Below are 15,960 nucleotides of genomic sequence, written 5' to 3' on the forward strand. Positions count from 1 at the left end.
CCTGGCACTTTTTTCATGCTGGGACTGAAGATTGTGGACCGGCCCTCTTTGTACATGAGGGGTGTTCATGGGATGGCATTGGGGTCATCTGCAGTTAGGTTGGGCTTGTGCATGGAATGTTGGGTGGGGGTTTGAAGAACACCTCCCAGAGGGTGTTGCACTTCTCCTGGTGTAGTGTTGCCTTCTCCTGTCCTGGGCTGTAGTCAAGTACTGGGGACTGGTAGGTATGCCAACCTTGGGGCCATTTTACAAAGTTCATGGAGGAGGGCACGGTGCTACTCCACATTGGGTGAAGCCTCAAAGTTGTGTTTGTCAGTGAGGATGCTGAGGAGGTCTTCTGTGGTAAAGCTGGGGTGGACAATGACAATGTAATTTCCCTTCCCATTCCATTGCAGGCCAATGGCCCTGACCTTGACTCCGTCTTCCTTGAGGGACTTGTTGATGGCAGAGATGAGCACCTTGTTGCAGATGTTCTTGGCCGCTGGGCTGTCCAACTGAATGTGTATCACGAGTTGCAATGAGTGGTGGCAGGTCATAGGGTTGGTGAGCCGGTGTTGGGGTTTGGCAGGCAGGGTTGACTTTGGTTGAGCATTGGGTCTGAGTCTGAGTGGGGGTGGCAGCATCCGCCTTGCAGCCTGCCTTCTGTGCATACAATGCAGGGAGGGCCACCTTTGGTGCCGGGGGGCGTTGCTCCATTGTGTCTATCTTGTGGTTGAGCTTGGTAATCATAGCAATGATGTTGTCCAAGTTCAATGGTGTGGAAGGCAGTATGAGCACTGGTGCCGGGGCCAGTGTGGGTTTGAGGAGAGTTGGGCAGTTGATGTTGTTGTAGAGGTCCTCTACTGCCTGAATGATATGGTTTGGGTGCAGTTGGTGTTGTGAGAGGTGGCTCATGGCCAGGAGTGCTGCTACAAGCCCAGTGGAAACCTGCTCTGGGCCCATATGGGCATATCTGGGCAGGTCAATGAATTGGAGCACATTTGATGTCTTTCTTTGATCCCCTACCTGCCTGGATATGCCCATATGGCTGGATGATTCACAATTTTTTCATGTCATAATTTGATGGCTATCCGGGCCCATCTGGGCATATATGGATGAATTGGTGTACTCAGTTCCAACCCACTTTCAACAATATGAGCTCAAAGTGTTAAACCAATTACCATATTAGAATGACAGGAGATCTGATCTGTACTTTGTCGGCTGAGATTTGGGTCTTTTCAGCTCTAGGTGGGATTATAAATATAGAACAAATCCGGTTTATTTGGGACACAGCATTACAAAGTGTGTCTAATAACAGAAACAGGACGGGAAAATTGTTTAAGTCCCCAAAAGTGCTGTAGCAACAACCTGTCAGCCACAGCAGATGCAATTGAAGTGCAGAAGTGGGGAATAATGTAAAGCGAGTGATTGTGAGTGGATATTTGAGGTCATGCAACAAGCAGGGTTCAAGGGGGTCTGTGCAAGGTGCCCCACGTGTGTTCTCTGAATGTTTTGAGTGGCAGCATATCCTGTAACTGTAGTGTAAAAAGGACAGTCAGTATTGTGCAAATCAAGCAGTGAGAACGTTACCAGTTTTTTGCACTTGTCGTTGTATTTCTGTTGAATGGGAACCATTACTGATTGAAGGCTACCTACAATACTGCAACACTCACCTGTTGCTGTACTGCGGTCAAAACCTTCTTGTACCACAGGGCAAAGTTGTCCCTATTAACCTTGGTCTGGTCCTGGCGTACTGTCCACCACCATCCTGCTAGAGAGCTGGAGACATACATCAGAGAGAGTTAACACCACAAGTGTTCACATACCGGCCATTCATTCTGGTTCCAGGATGGAAGCCCTTCTTTTGAGTAATGCCAGCACTCGCAGATGCTCTGTACGTGGGGGATAGTCAGTGCTCAGGGGAAAAAAGAAGGCGAAATGGCCTCTTATGCTGCATTTGAACAAAGGGCGCAAATAGCGGCCTTGGCTCCATTGGCATGAGAGGTCGCCAAGCCAGGAGTAGTCGCAGGCGGACCCATCGGCCTGACATCTGCATGTGTGGCTAAAGGCACTTTGGGATGTGTGGGAAGTGTTGGTGTTGCCCATGCCACATGTGAAGGAGCAGGTGTCGTGCTCGGCACAATAGGCATGGGGTGCAGCATCTTGCATGGGGCCAGGCCTGTTGTGCCTGAGGGTCCAAATAGCTGAGGCTGTGAAGTCTTGTCAGCATGCAGTTGAAATGCGGTGACCGAGTAATGTCTTGATGCAGGGTCACTGGGCAGGTATGGTGAAGGTGGAGGGAGAACCTGAGATGGTGTCACAACCTGGGTTGCAAAAAAGTGAGCTGCAGTAGTAGAAAGATACAACATAAAGAGAGGATCATGGATGGAAGGCAATGCAACAGGCTGCAAGTCACTGACCTGGGGTACAGCCAAAGGCACTGTAGGAGCCGCATACATTTGCGATGCAAGGCTAGAAGTCGGTGCTAAGAGAGTGGGGTAGGCAGGAGGACTGCTGTGAATTGCAGGAGCAGGTGCATACAACATGTGAGCCAGAGGTTGATGAGAGATGCTGGCAGGTCGAGAGAACAACTCATCTCTGGGGACTGCGTCGACAGCTGCTACATGCTGGCACTGTTCCTTGGTCCCTGACGCGGAGTCTGGCATGGTATAGAGGTCTTCTTTTTCTTCCTCTGTAAGGCCAGGCTGGCACAGGTGTGGCTCTTCTTGCAAGACTACATATGTAGTAGACATAGGCGGGAAGGTAATAGAATAGAACTCACGTTTTAGATGCTTAACACTTTCAACTGTGTTCTCCTGACCATCCGGAGACTCCTTTTGTTTCTTGTTGCCTTTGTCATTGAGGTGCTGTTGCCAAAACTCTGGGAACTTCGTAGTACAGAAGTGCTTGGCCTTCCAGTCGTAGTTGCAGAGCCGAAATACCTCATAATTCTCTCGAAGGAACTGCATGGTGAGATATGGCGCACTCAAAGACGTCTGGGCCCACTTAACAGAGAACTTTTTATCCTCAGCGAGGCCTTCCCAGAAGTGACGCACTTGTTTGCGTAGACATTTGACCTCTTGGTTCATGAGTGGTTTGCAGTTCAACTTTTTGAGGTAAGGAAGGGAGCCGCGATCTGCCTCTAGCTGTTTCTTGGAGGACTTGTCCCAGATAGTCCAAGAAGCTTTGTCCCACCAGCGCATACAGTGCATTGCCTTGAACTTGCTCAAATGAACTTTGTAGAAGATGCCCATGTTGACTTTGTTCGCAGAACCGCTGTTGCCCAATGCCCAATTGTCACAGGAGAGCTTTGAGGTGATAGTCTTTAGTAGAGACTCGTAGTATTCCCTGATTAGAAGGATCACTAGATCATATGCTGAATAAAGACCAGGATGAGTGTACCATAGTCCCTTGGCCTCGGCCAGCACTGCGTCGCGCTTCTTTAAAAGCTGAGGAACATCAGCTTGTAAGCCCAGCATCTCATCTTGCAGCTGATGTAGTTGAGAAACCTGCATCGTGTTGAATCGATAACCAACACATTGGTCAGAAACGACAACAAGATGTAGTATATTGACTTGACTGACCATGTAACCTTCTGAGCCCATGAAACCCAATGAGATAGAACCATCTGTGGCTTGAGACATAGAGTGATTGTGGTTGTATGCAGAAGAGTACTTTGCGGATTCCAGAGGTTGACGAGGTACAAAAGATCCAACAGAGCTAGAAAGTGTTCCTGAGCCAGGCGCAGCGATGACTTGTCAAGAACCAGAGGTAGCATATGTAGCATGAGAGTATACTGACATAGTCCAAGGAGTTTGCGAGAGAGTGGGTGCAGCAACAGAGAGACGCTGGAGGCAGAGAGCAAAGGGGAAAATGTGACTGCGAGCAACGTAACACATATTCAAAGGCATTCTCGCTTGCACACCCACACATTGCGTCATAATTGCCACAGTTTATATTCCAAACATATTGCACATGTCACTTAAAAACATACACAGAGTACTTGAATCACAAATGACACTACAGACTTGCATGTACAGAATAATTGTACAGTATTTTTTATACGTAACACGGATCTCCATCCTCAGTACTGGGGAGAAGAATCTCTGCTGCTGCTACTGGCACCGCAACAGTTGGCATCATGATCATTATAGCTAGAGTACTCGCTGTTGGTCTCAGGAACCATGTCCATGGGCTTGTTTGCACCATCCTCATGATCTGAAATAAAACAATCAGTTACACGTTGTTACAGATAATGAGAAGACCAAGACCCACCGGTCTTTAACTTACCGGAATGATGAACGAGCATGGTGCCCCAAGGCATCCACTTATGCGTGCACCCAGGAGGAGTGGGCTTGTCGGGAGTGGAGCCAATGGGGGGACGAGTGCTCCGCATGTGAGCAAAGTGCTCTTGCTCAGGCAATAGTGTTTGGCTGCTTGAAGATGCTTTGGGTTCCACAATGGGCATATCAAGAGCCTTTGTGGTGGCTTGGCAAGGCTTTGGGCAGTTAGAAGGAGCACGAAGCAGCCTTGAGAGCTCAGAGAGCAAGTCGGAAAGGGCCCCCAAGTCCTTCTCAACCTGAAGACAAGTGGAAATTAGCTCCAGATTCTCCCCAAGGCTGGGACTCTTCAGGTGGATGCAGTTCTTGAGGTCGGTGTTGGCGTCCTCCTTGGCTTGCCTGATACACCTCTTGATGCTCTGCGCTTTCTTCACTTTGACACACATGATAATGTCAACTTCTTGCTGCCAGAGCCTGTGATATTTGTTCATGCGAGCCGCATCCTCATGAGTTGTCTGTGGGAGGCAGCTGGTGAAACACTCGCAGACGCCGTCGGGCAAGGCAAAGAGCCTTTGGATGGCCCAAGGGGCAATTGTGAAGAAGCCCTTGTTGTTGATGTCATGGCGCATGAGTATGATGGTGGGCTCAGTGACAACATTGAGGACTTGAGGGCCTGGAGCCACAAGATGACGCCTATATAATGGATTTGAGCCAACCATGTAAAAATGAAAAATAAGGAAGACTCACTCAGCGCAGACTACTTTGTTATAATGGATTGGTGGGCGGTCACAATGGGTCTCCTGGTCTAAAATATGATGGTCAGTATGACGTCTAATGACAAGGGTCTGTTATTGGTAGTCAGGCATTAAGTGGAAACATATGAACAGTCATAACTCACCAATTTTTTATGTGCATGGACGGGCATGAACTCAACAGCGAAGTCACGGTGAGACTCGCCAATCCTGGGATGCGCGTTCTTAGCCAGGTTGACCCCAAGCATGTTGTCGCTAAGGATGATGTTGTGGAGAGACATATTTGAGCAAAAAAAACAGCAGTGAGACTTCGAGTGGGGAAAAGCAGTATGGAGTGGGGGTGAAGGAGAGTGACCCGAAGGCAAGGGTTTTTGAGGAAACTTTTAGAGCTCGGCGGAGTATCAATCAGAGGACGTGTGGAGCCAGGAAAAATTGGTCCAAATGGAATTGTTGACATTGCAAAGGTGCAGGCATGGTGTGCAGCTAAGGATGTGATTGGAATGCCTATAGTGCCTGGAAGCACTTTCTCCAGCTGACAGTGTAAGTGTTGAAGTGCGGTTGTAAAAATGAGAACATACCTATGTGGATTGATGCACAGCTGTATTAGTGTCCTCCTGTGTAGTATCTTCATTGTCAGCACCAATAGGTTTGTGGTCTAAAAATGAAGATATGTTGAAGCCTGGTTTTTCAGCCAGGAAAAATCAATCTTCTTCTTGCTGAGTTGAGGAAATGGTTGGTCGGTGTGGCATCATGCTAACAACTCCAGTAATACACTTTGCATTGATGGCTATAACACACGAGTTGTTGGGCATGGTGCATGTACAAAAGGATTCATAAGAGAGTGCGATCAGATCGGGCACGGGGTCAGAGTACAGGTGAACAAGAGCAACACTGTTGCAGTGGATGACTTTGTTTCCTAGCTTGTCGTGTTTCCTATATGCAAGATGTGTAAAATACTCAACTTCAGTGAGTTGAGTCTTCTTTCTGTCAAGAAACTAAGCTAAAATAGAAAATGATATCATGGAATCAGCAACTGTATGTATCATATAATGCGACACACCTTTATGTTGCGAGATATACGCGTGTCCTTCTGGAGGTGCATCCGTTCTCGCCAGGCTGACCGAACATCTTCACCATTGGAAAGTTAAAGTCTTGCCCAGCAATAGCTAGCACGTGGTGACAGTCCGTCACCCAAGTACCTGTCAATAGCTTCATAAAATTCACCTTTGGGCATTGATTCATATCTAGACTTCATGTGCAGGAGAATGAACCCATCACCAAGGTTTTTGTGTGCCCAACGTATGGCAGGATCTTCTGGCGGATCAAGCTCTGGGATGCATTCACTTGACAGCGATGCAGGCCTTCTTGAGCGAGGTTTTTGTAAAGGTGTGAAGGCTGTCAAAATTCCCAACCTAGATTTCTGATGGTACATTCAATTGTCCATTGTGCATAGATAATGGGAGGTCCTTTAGCATATACCTCCGAGGTGTAGTGAGTAAGCTGGTGTATAATGTGGTGCATGAAATGCAAGCAGTCCTTGCGTCACTCGTAGTATAGTTCTTCGAATTGCATCACCCATGTTCCTAAGAGGTGATTGATTTCTTCTAGATCTTCTCAAGAGATGTGATACTGACATAGAAGGCACAGAGTGCGCACAAGCATGCATAAGTGTCACCAGTATTTCTCGGGAAGGACTTCATAGAGCAAAGCCGGTGCGTAGCATAAGCCATAGGTCTCCCATTCAATTGTCTTGTACTGAGAGTGCCATTTTTTGAACAGGTTGCGTGGCTTACGCTTGTGACCTTTGGGCAAGTGTCTACCACAGTCTTCAATGTCTTGCCTGTGTGCCTTGAAGATAGCTGCGTCAAGGAGGACTGAAAATGTCCATAGTTCTGGGTTATCGCCTAGAGATGCTGACTCGCCGCACCACAAGGTAACCATCAGTGAAAAGAGGTTGGCCATTTCATGCATGAGATTGATGGTCATGCAACAAGGAATGGTGAGAGTATACTCAGGCTGAAGCCCAAGAATATGCAGCGGCTTGACTATTCCAGTTTTTTTTTGCGGTGTCATTTGTACTCTGCAAGACTTGGAGAGGAAACTAGCTGCTCAAGATTAGCAGAATATTGTGCACTTGCTGGTGAAGGGACAGAAGCCAACAGTATGTCATCATGAGAACATCCTTTGACGTTGTATGGATCACTTGGGCGGAGCATAGCAGGATAGTATTGTGTTCCGTTTGATTTTTGTTGTCCCACCATACCGCAATAAAGGTGGCACCTGTTCTTGCCACAATAGCCGCACATGCCATTGTAGTACACCAGCCCTTGCACATCCGCCAGGGGGAAGAGATGGTGGAGTTTTGATGTGTACTTGCATTTCTGATAGGTGTTCCATATCGGTAGGCCTTCTCGCTGAAGAGCAGAGAGATGATGAAACCCGGAAAATAAGAAAGACTCGAGGTTCGATGACTTGTTAGGCCCAGGGATAATTCCTCCAATGAGGACACACTTCTTCTTGTAACTCTTGTCAGGAGAATAATTGAGGATAATCCATATGTAGATGGTCATGTCTGATTGTTGAGAATCAATTAGCTGCGCGCCATTGAGTGAAGACATAATGACAATGTCATCATCAGATATCTTGCCGTCAAGTACTGCCTTGAGATAATTGGTTCCTTCAATATAATCTGTAAAGACTGGTATCTGAGACTTGTCTGTGAATAGACAATTGAGAAGCTCATGGGTCCTCTGTGCACGATAGCTAAGTGCCTTGGCATTCTCTTTGTCGCCAAAGGCAGCCTGAACCTGAGCTGCCAGAGGATAGGTATAAATGTGCGAGACCTTTGTATCTTTCCATTGCTTCTAGCGAGAAGATCCTGATTGTACTAAGGTATATGACAATTACTACAAGCCTGAAGATGAGCGTCGTCACCTGTAAAACCCATACATGAGTTCCAGCACATGTTGTTCTCAATTGGTTTGACACCGGTGATCTCAGCAATAGTAGTCTCAATAGACTGAAAGGAGAGGAGGTCGCAGTTCGGAGTTCGGAGGAGTGCCGTACATCCTCATAAGACCTTCTTGACAAGTGTTCTAGTGCAAGATAAGTAGATATTGCGAGATTGAGTGTTGGACTGAGTGCAGGAAATGGTCTGCAATGAGGATTTTGTATCCGATGAAGTGTTTCTGGCCGGAGATTGCAAATGGGGTTGTCCAGACTAGCAGTATGAATCCTCTTCACAATAGAGACACTGTATCAAATTTTCTCCAATCGAGCAATTTTTGAGAGAGAATCCAGATCAACATTTGGAAACTGAGGCCCTGCTGTAAGTTCCAGAGGAGAATACAGGCAATAGAAGCCAGCCTGATGTTTACTAGTCAATGGAAGTATAACATATAATCTAATTAAATTGCCATACAGTGTCAACATTAGCTGGGGATGTATGCCAATTGTGATTGAGGAGGCAAGGAGTACTAGTAGTACCAAGCTGTCTTAACGGCCTGAAGTCAAGCTCAGATGCTGCGATCTCTGGTGTGTCCGCAAGGCAAGCTCATTGTGCAAAATGTTGCTCCGTCTTGTCTGCATCTTCTTCAGCGTGTCTGCGAGCAGGAACTGTAAACTCCTGCTCAGAATCATTAGAATCATATCAGATTTTACTAGTTTGTGTGGCTAGCTACTTTCTTGTGCTGTAAAAGAGCAAACATACAATCAAAAACATTGTGATCGCCTCATGTGTACAGTTGGACTTGTCTGCGTTTGTGTGGGCATTTGATTGCCTTTAGATGCTGATAAAATAAGCTCAGTGAAATTTTGTGGGGCTTGCCACCCTGGGTGCCTTGACAGACACATTTGACTCGGGGTGCTGTAATCATGGAATCAAAGGAGGGATTATAGGAACTTGACTACTTGGCTAGTATACACGTCAACCAGATGTGTATGTGTCACGTGAATTTATTTCTAATGTTCAAACCAAATGTTCTGGCTAAGTGCATGCATACACTGATACACAGGCTTTTTTTAATGCATTTGACTACAAATATACAAGCTTTGAGTTCTACTTGCTACTAAAATAAGTAATGGCACACTGTGCATCTTGATTGCGTGTGGCTTGTTTGTTGTGTATTTTTACACATCATCCTAAATGCCCTCATACCAAATTCATGACTCACCATGCAAGAATTGCTTTATTGGGAGTGTCCTAAGTGGGGCCAAGGTTTTGGAGGCTGCGCAAGCCAAGGGAATCCCCCAAAGGACAGCCTATCACATTCTTGAGAAATTCCTTGCAACTGGAAGCACGAAAAATGTACCCATCTCTGGCTGACCTCCAAAAATCACTGTTTGTATGAAGCGATACATCACCCGAGAAGCCTTCAAACACTGAAAGAAAACACTTTCCAAGCTTGGCAACTCTGTGAGCCCACCAATCTTGATACAGTCGGTTTGCAACATTTTAGCCAAATTTGGGCTTCACCATTGCAAGGCACATCGCGTGGTCTTTCTCACAAAAAAGCAGAAGGTTTGACAACTTTCATGGGCAAAAACCTTCAAGAATTGGAAGCTTCAACATTGGGCTAAGGTTGGGTGGTCGGATGAGTGCTACATGGTGATCAGCAATTTGAAAGGAACGGTCTACGTAACACGAGGTCCAGGCGAAGAATACTCCAAGGAATGCCTCCGGCCAGTCTTCAAGAAGAGCAGGAAGGACATTATGGTCTGGGGATGCATTATGTTGGGTGTAAATGGTCCATTGGTCATGATGGAGTACCCAGGAGGGAAGGGAGGTGGGGTGACGGGTGAAAGGTACCGTGAACAGATTTTGGATGGGGCACTTCGAGATTTTTGGGCACGGATGACACAGGAGCGGAGGCCTCTCATGTTCCAACAGGATGGAGCCCCAGCACACAGCCAGAAGCTCACCAAGAAGTGGCTTGAAGACCATTTGATCTGCCTCTTCCCACACCCTCTAGCTTCCCCTAATATCAGTCCTATTGAACCCCTTTGGATTCACTTCAACTCCAATATCCGGAACCACCCTCACCCCCCTACATCTGTTCAAGAGCTCAAGACAGCTGCAATTGAAGCATGGGCCTCAATTCCTCAAGAGAAGATCAATAGTCACATTGAGAAGATGCCAGCATGTGTGCAAGCACTTCTTAAGCACTGGGGTGGGCATATACTATTCTAAATCTACTTAGACATTTAATAGACACAATATAACATTACTCCATAATTGGAGTTGCCTTAGATAAAGAAATAGATGCGTGGTTTACTCAAATAAGTGTTAGGGGTGAATGTGAGAATCCGTGCTGTGCCATTACTTATTTTAGGGGTGAGTACATCTATCATTTCCTCTTCTGATCCTTTTTGCTTCTCTTTTCAGCCGGGACATCCAGGTTCGCGGTGACATGACCGTCTTTGGGCTCCTGCTTGACTTTGCGACAGGCTGGGAGACAAGGTTAAGTGACATGGAGTGGGCCTTAATGATTTGACGTACAAGTACTACCGCTAATACCATGAATGGAGGACAAGGCTACAGGATAGGTGGCAGATGGTCCACCTGTGGCCTGTTTTTTCCTTGGCTAGGGCAATGTCTGAGGTTATTCACTAGCAAGTGGATTGTATGCTACTCACCAGTGTGGGCTCTTCTTCATCTGATTCGATAGTGTCACTGGGCATGGAACAGTTGTGTCAAGTGGGTTTGATCGAAACCATTACTTTGTTGCACGTCACTGCAACGAGAGCCAGCTGTGTATATTTTATTGAGTGCAAGGCTTCTGAGGTGGCAGAGAACTTACGAGGGGACCCAGCTTATATATGCAAAAACCAAAGAATGAAAGCCTGTTGACATTGCGATCAGCAGCATACTCTTCAATCATCTTGTCCGTGGATGACATGGAAGTGGCTGGGAACCTCGTGTCCCAATCCTCGTGCATAGCATTGGTCTGCATGACAGATACATGTACGGTGTTGGTGTTGGTGTTGACGTCTACATAGACAACCTATACAGTAGATAAGTATACATGAAAGATACACGGAAGAGATGATGTCAGCTCACAACAAATTCTGGTCGGATGACCCAGAATATGAGCAATCTGCTGTTATCAAACAGACAACAAAGTTTGATAGAGTCGACAGCATCCTCGTGAGTGAGCTGAACAGGGCGATCCATAGATGGGGGCTTGCCATCATGTTTTATGTGGTAGACAGTGGGAAAGAGACTTAGCAGAAAAATGTGCATGCTGGGGTCTGGACCAGGCTTACCTGATAGCTATGGGGTATTGAATGTTTCCTGACTACCTAAACACACTGGGTTCTTTGGTATTCTTATCACATCATGGTCACATGAAGTGACTTTCCCCAACGGGCCCATATTTTTTTGATGCAGAATCTGGGTTTCTCTCATCTGAGCTCCAATTCACCGACCCACCCTGATACACCCATATGGGCCCAGAGCAGGTTTCCACTGGGCTTCAAGGTGGATCTGTACCACAATGAGCTGGCCTGCTGCTGTTGGCACTAGCTTGTTGTCCCTCTCCGTGGTCCAATTGCCTTGGTACTCGTCTGCATGGTTGTGCTCCATCTCGGAGTTGGTTGGAGCTTCGGTGGCAGGTTGAAGTTGCCGGAGGGCTTCAAGTTGGGCTTGTATCTGCATTTGGCTGAGCAGAGCATCTGTGTTGATGCATGTCTGGGGCTGGGTCAGCCTCTTAGACTCCCGGTGTTCCTCACAGTGGCTAGGAGATGCAATGGCCAGACATTTCCTGCTGCTGTATGCTGTGATATGGCTGGGGGACAGGGGTTGAGTGGTTTTGGGCCAGGTTGGAGTTCTTGGGTTGTGTATCACTGTGCTGGTGTTTTCCAGTTGTTTGAGTGGTTTGAATGTGTTCCTGTTCCTTGAGTAGGTTGTACAAGGGGTAACATTGGTTGGATGTACCAGGAAACAGCCTTGATTTGTGCCTCTAGTGCTACTAACTAATATGTAGTCACCTTCTTGCTGGTTCACCATGGTTTTTTAGATTGTGGGAAAAAATGAGGTGGCGGATGTACTGGATCAAAAAGCTCCCACCACAGCTGCAGACCAGGCCAAACTCTGCTGCCATGTGCTCTTGGTTGCCTGAGAACAATGAAGCTTGTGCTGAGCTTATCCTCAATGTTGGAGTTGACTAGCTTGCGCACACGTGGCAGACCTCTGCACATCTGATGTTTGGGCCAAACTTGAGCTGATCCATTGTGCTTGTAGCCTCACTTCTTGCCTCATCCTCTGTTGCTGCTTCCTTACCATGCACATTGAGACCAGTCAGACCATGTTCAACTGGATTGCTGTTGTCTGTGGTATTGTGTACCAACCTTTGTGTGATCCGCATCTCTGTGGATGGCAACCTCATCTTTGTTCTCACAATGGACCTTCTTTGTGCATATTGCACTTTTGTCATTGCCCACAATTCTACCCCTGCCAATGACCTCACCCTTGACCTCACCCTTGACCTCACACCTGCCTTCTCAACAAGTCCTGTATCACTACCAAAACCCCTGAGGATGCCACTGCTGAAGAAGATGCAACTTTTGCTGCCACCTACACATATTGCTATATTGTGCACTGTGTGCCACTGCCTGTTGCTGCCTCACAGCTTGTTGCTGGCACTGCCCCTGGTGTCGCTCCCTCTGATGGAATCTGCACGCAAATTTGCAAAGTGCATGAAGAGGAAGATCATTCTCTGCGGTCCTAGGGACATGTGGGAGGGGGGGAGTGGTCTGATAAGACCAACGAACCTACAAATACAACAAATTGACCCAATGAGGAGCATGAACCAGGCTCACCTCCCGCCATTCCCATAGGATATCCTGAATACAACGGCCTCCTTGACAAGATCTGGGGTTGCTACAGCAAGGACCGTGACTTGAAACACATCGCTGACACTCCAGGGCAATTTTGTAACTTTGAGGTTGAAGACGGATTAGTACGGATTTATATGCATGACAGAATGGTGATCTGCGTACCTGACATAATGGAAGGTGAGCGCCGCTTGCGCGAGGTCATCATTGACCAAGCGCACTCCCTCCTGGTGCACCTGGGTCCCTCAAAGATGCTGACTTACATGCATGAACACTTCTGATGGAAAAGCATAGTCAAAGACATACACCAGTTCTGCGACTCTTGCCAGACTTGCCAGAAGAGCAAGGCACCAAATCACAAGCCGTACAAGCTGCTCAACCCGTTGCCCATGCCTTCTTGTCCATGGAATGTGATTGGTATTGTCTCAAAGAACCGAGATGACGAGTTTGACTTGATCACCACTGTAATAGACCTGCTCACTGGGATGGTGCATCTCGTGCCAAGCAAGATGACTTACACTGCAAAGGACCTGGCTGAGCTAGTGTTTGCGGAAGTATACAAGCACCACGGACTGCCAAAAGCGATCATCAGTGATCGTGACATGCTGTCCAACAGCCAGTTTTGGATGCACCTGAATGTGCTGCTCAGCATTGACCAGAAGATGTCCAGTGCGTACCACCCTGAGACAGACGGGTCGACCAAGCCAGCCAATAACATGATTGGGCAGATGCTACGATTGGGCAGGTGCAACGACCATGCATCAGTCTGACGCAATGCGACTGGGTGAAACACTTACCTGCGATAGAGTTCGCGATTGATCTTGCGTGCTCGCAAACAACAGGCTACTCCCTGTTCTTCCTGAACACGGGTTGGATGCACAGGACCCTGGTCTGGAAACCTCCTGTGGAAAGCGAGTACCCGGGAGTACGGGTATACACCCAGCGTATGAAGGCCGCTGTCAGTTGCGACAACAGGTACTACTAGTGTAATACCAAGTCCCAGATGTTGAAGGTTCTCCTAAAACGTACAACAGTCTGGTTGTTCAGGGAGAAGTAGCCCTAGTTCAACCAAATGTGGATAGGAGTGATGTAGGAGTGATAGGGAGGATTGATATACAAAGATGGATTGGGGAGTAGTAGATGAGGGTAGCGATGATGAGGGATAATAACTGAGGATGATGATGGAGTATAGAGAGATGATAGTTACGATGATGATTAGAGATTGATGATGAGCTTAGTGAGTACTGACTTCACACTTGGAAATCAGGGAGGAAGATGTCTCTCATTGCACAGTCTAACTACTGGTATATATACTACTGAGCCTTTGCACGTACATGTATAGTAAGGGTTATGCGTATAGTATTTGTAAGTAGGGCTGTGGCACTGAGTAAGAGAACTGAATAATACGAGAATGATTTATAAGAGCCACAAGAACGCTTGGTAAGAACCACGAGAACAAAGTACAGTGAAAAAGAAATAGCGAGGCTGCGCTCGCGCAGCATTCTTAGTAAGTACGAGAACAAAAGACAAGGAAAGGGGAAGTGGACGAGTAAGCAAGGGGAAGTAGTGGTCCATAGTCCAATCAAAACAATGTAGGTGAATAAGCAAGGGGAATGGCTGATAAATTGAATGACAGATGCGAGAAGAAGATAGTAGAAATAGTAATGTGCTCACAAATCCAACACTGCCCTCCACTCCTAGTGACTCATTGATGACCAAGCCAGTGATCTGGAGGCTGCACTCCCCCTGAGGTGCTGACCAAGCGCTGAGTAGAGTAGTGGGGAGAGAACTGCTGCAGGGGCCTATGCTGGAACATGGGTGGCTTGATGAAGGAGTGCTCATGGTCAATGGCTGTTGAGTCGACGGACATCCTGGACGTTCTGGATGATGTAACCTCCATGAATGCTGCTACAAAGTCTTTGCTGGTCTGCGAGCTGATGGGGTGGAGGGCATGATAGATGCTGCACTGCACGAAAGGAAGGTCGCAGAGGTGATAAGGTACAGCTAGACGAGCGATGCAGTAGAGAGGGCGGTGCTCTGTGGTGTAGACATTGAAGACGATGTAGTCTTGTTCATAGTAGCAAATGGAGTGGACAGGCCCACTAGTGGCCTTAGATTGCCCTTCGCCTGAAGCAAGGAGGATGGTCACGTTCGACCCAAGGCTGACTTTGAGATGGTCATTGAAGCACGTGCGAGGGTCTGCCACAAAGAAGTACTGATTGGTGATGCAGCGAATGAAGGTAGTGTCAGGATACATGTGAGGCTCCAAGAATTGGCGAAGAATGTCGAAGGAGTGGAAGATACTGTCGCTGATGAGCCACGCAAGGAGGACACAGTAGAGGGTGGCAACGAATGTGACTGAGAAGATGATGGTCACAAGAGTGAAGAGGAATGGGTCCTCTATAACTATGCCAAGCATGGTGATGAGAAGAGACTCGGTCGCGTCCTTCTGCTCTCTTGGTTATGAGGTGTATTTAGGGCTCCAACCATATAGTGTACGTAAATAGTTTATGTGTTTACAACTGTATAATATACTGTATAAGTGTACGGGTGGGCCTATATGGTTTATACTTTGTATGTAAACAGTTTTCTATTGTTTACAAGACATTATAGCATTGTAGTACGTCTGTAAGTGCTCAGAGACGCTTGAACTGACCCCAAAATAATATAATCTTGTGCTGGTCCTAATAATAATGCTTGCTTTTGAGTCGGACAAACAGAGTCATTATTCCTGACTCCGCTAGCGTGATCAGGCTCAGTATATTTGCTGGGCACTCGCACCTACACTGAACAACCATGAATGAAACAAGCACAACTTATAACAAGGTATACCTCCACCCGATATCTGAATCCTGTGTATCTAACCTCTTCCCAGCTTCGTGCTATAATTCGACAGATTATCAGGGTTTCAGCCCACCGTGCACGTTTCTGTGCAATTGTGGAGCACCTCCAGATATCCCACCATAATGGCCTCATGCCGGTGTTGGATATTCAAACACGTCCAGCCACTACCCTCGCTATGGTTGAGCGTGCACTCCAGCTTCAAACGGTAAGCAGATCGCTTTTTCTACTTTAAGCACTAGTATTTATAGCATGACCCATATTTTGCGTGCACC

The 15,960-nt window shown here is 47.1% G+C and overlaps 7 protein-coding genes across 7 annotated transcripts; 1 reads left to right on the forward strand and 6 right to left on the reverse strand.

Moving 5' to 3' along the window:
- Positions 1-275: 275 nt before the first annotated feature.
- CONPUDRAFT_157925 (uncharacterized protein) lies at positions 276-894 on the reverse strand (the record flags this gene model as incomplete). Its single annotated transcript, XM_007774920.1, has 2 exons — positions 276-494; positions 580-894. 2 exons carry the CDS (start codon positions 892-894, stop codon positions 276-278), a joined length of 534 nt encoding a protein of 177 aa, XP_007773110.1.
- A 551-nt stretch (positions 895-1,445) lies between these two features.
- CONPUDRAFT_76351 (uncharacterized protein) lies at positions 1,446-5,292 on the reverse strand (the record flags this gene model as incomplete). The annotated part of the gene is made up of 12 exons (XM_007774739.1): positions 1,446-1,514; positions 1,653-1,758; positions 1,806-1,869; positions 2,015-2,303; positions 2,400-2,713; positions 2,762-3,488; positions 3,564-3,733; positions 3,781-3,827; positions 4,071-4,197; positions 4,270-4,952; positions 5,007-5,104; positions 5,158-5,292. 12 exons carry the CDS (start codon positions 5,290-5,292, stop codon positions 1,446-1,448), a joined length of 2,829 nt encoding a protein of 942 aa, XP_007772929.1.
- A 1,797-nt stretch (positions 5,293-7,089) lies between these two features.
- CONPUDRAFT_18703 (uncharacterized protein) lies at positions 7,090-7,350 on the reverse strand (the record flags this gene model as incomplete). Its single annotated transcript, XM_007774655.1, has 1 exon — positions 7,090-7,350. A coding segment is annotated over one exon (261 nt), but the record flags the coding sequence as incomplete, so codon positions are not given.
- A 51-nt stretch (positions 7,351-7,401) lies between these two features.
- On the reverse strand, positions 7,402-7,845 carry CONPUDRAFT_18455 (uncharacterized protein; the record flags this gene model as incomplete). Its single annotated transcript, XM_007774654.1, has 1 exon — positions 7,402-7,845. A coding segment is annotated over one exon (444 nt), but the record flags the coding sequence as incomplete, so codon positions are not given.
- A 1,691-nt stretch (positions 7,846-9,536) lies between these two features.
- Positions 9,537-10,199, forward strand: CONPUDRAFT_63424 (uncharacterized protein; the record flags this gene model as incomplete). Its single annotated transcript, XM_007774688.1, has 1 exon — positions 9,537-10,199. A coding segment is annotated over one exon (663 nt), but the record flags the coding sequence as incomplete, so codon positions are not given.
- Positions 10,200-10,356: 157 nt separating this feature from the next.
- CONPUDRAFT_76352 (uncharacterized protein) lies at positions 10,357-13,049 on the reverse strand (the record flags this gene model as incomplete). The annotated part of the gene is made up of 11 exons (XM_007774740.1): positions 10,357-10,457; positions 10,509-10,593; positions 10,646-10,682; positions 10,880-11,013; positions 11,070-11,192; positions 11,502-11,904; positions 12,188-12,285; positions 12,359-12,503; positions 12,638-12,781; positions 12,830-12,947; positions 13,010-13,049. 11 exons carry the CDS (start codon positions 13,047-13,049, stop codon positions 10,357-10,359), a joined length of 1,428 nt encoding a protein of 475 aa, XP_007772930.1.
- Positions 13,050-14,549: 1,500 nt separating this feature from the next.
- CONPUDRAFT_157928 (uncharacterized protein) lies at positions 14,550-15,263 on the reverse strand (the record flags this gene model as incomplete). The annotated part of the gene is made up of 1 exon (XM_007774921.1): positions 14,550-15,263. The coding sequence occupies one exon, from the start codon at positions 15,261-15,263 to the stop codon at positions 14,550-14,552; it is 714 nt and encodes a 237-aa protein (XP_007773111.1).
- Between the last annotated feature and the right edge of the window lie 697 nt (positions 15,264-15,960).

Source organism: Coniophora puteana, assembly GCF_000271625.1.
Source record: "Coniophora puteana RWD-64-598 SS2 unplaced genomic scaffold CONPUscaffold_13, whole genome shotgun sequence".
Classification (NCBI taxonomy): Eukaryota; Fungi; Basidiomycota; class Agaricomycetes; order Boletales; family Coniophoraceae; genus Coniophora; species Coniophora puteana.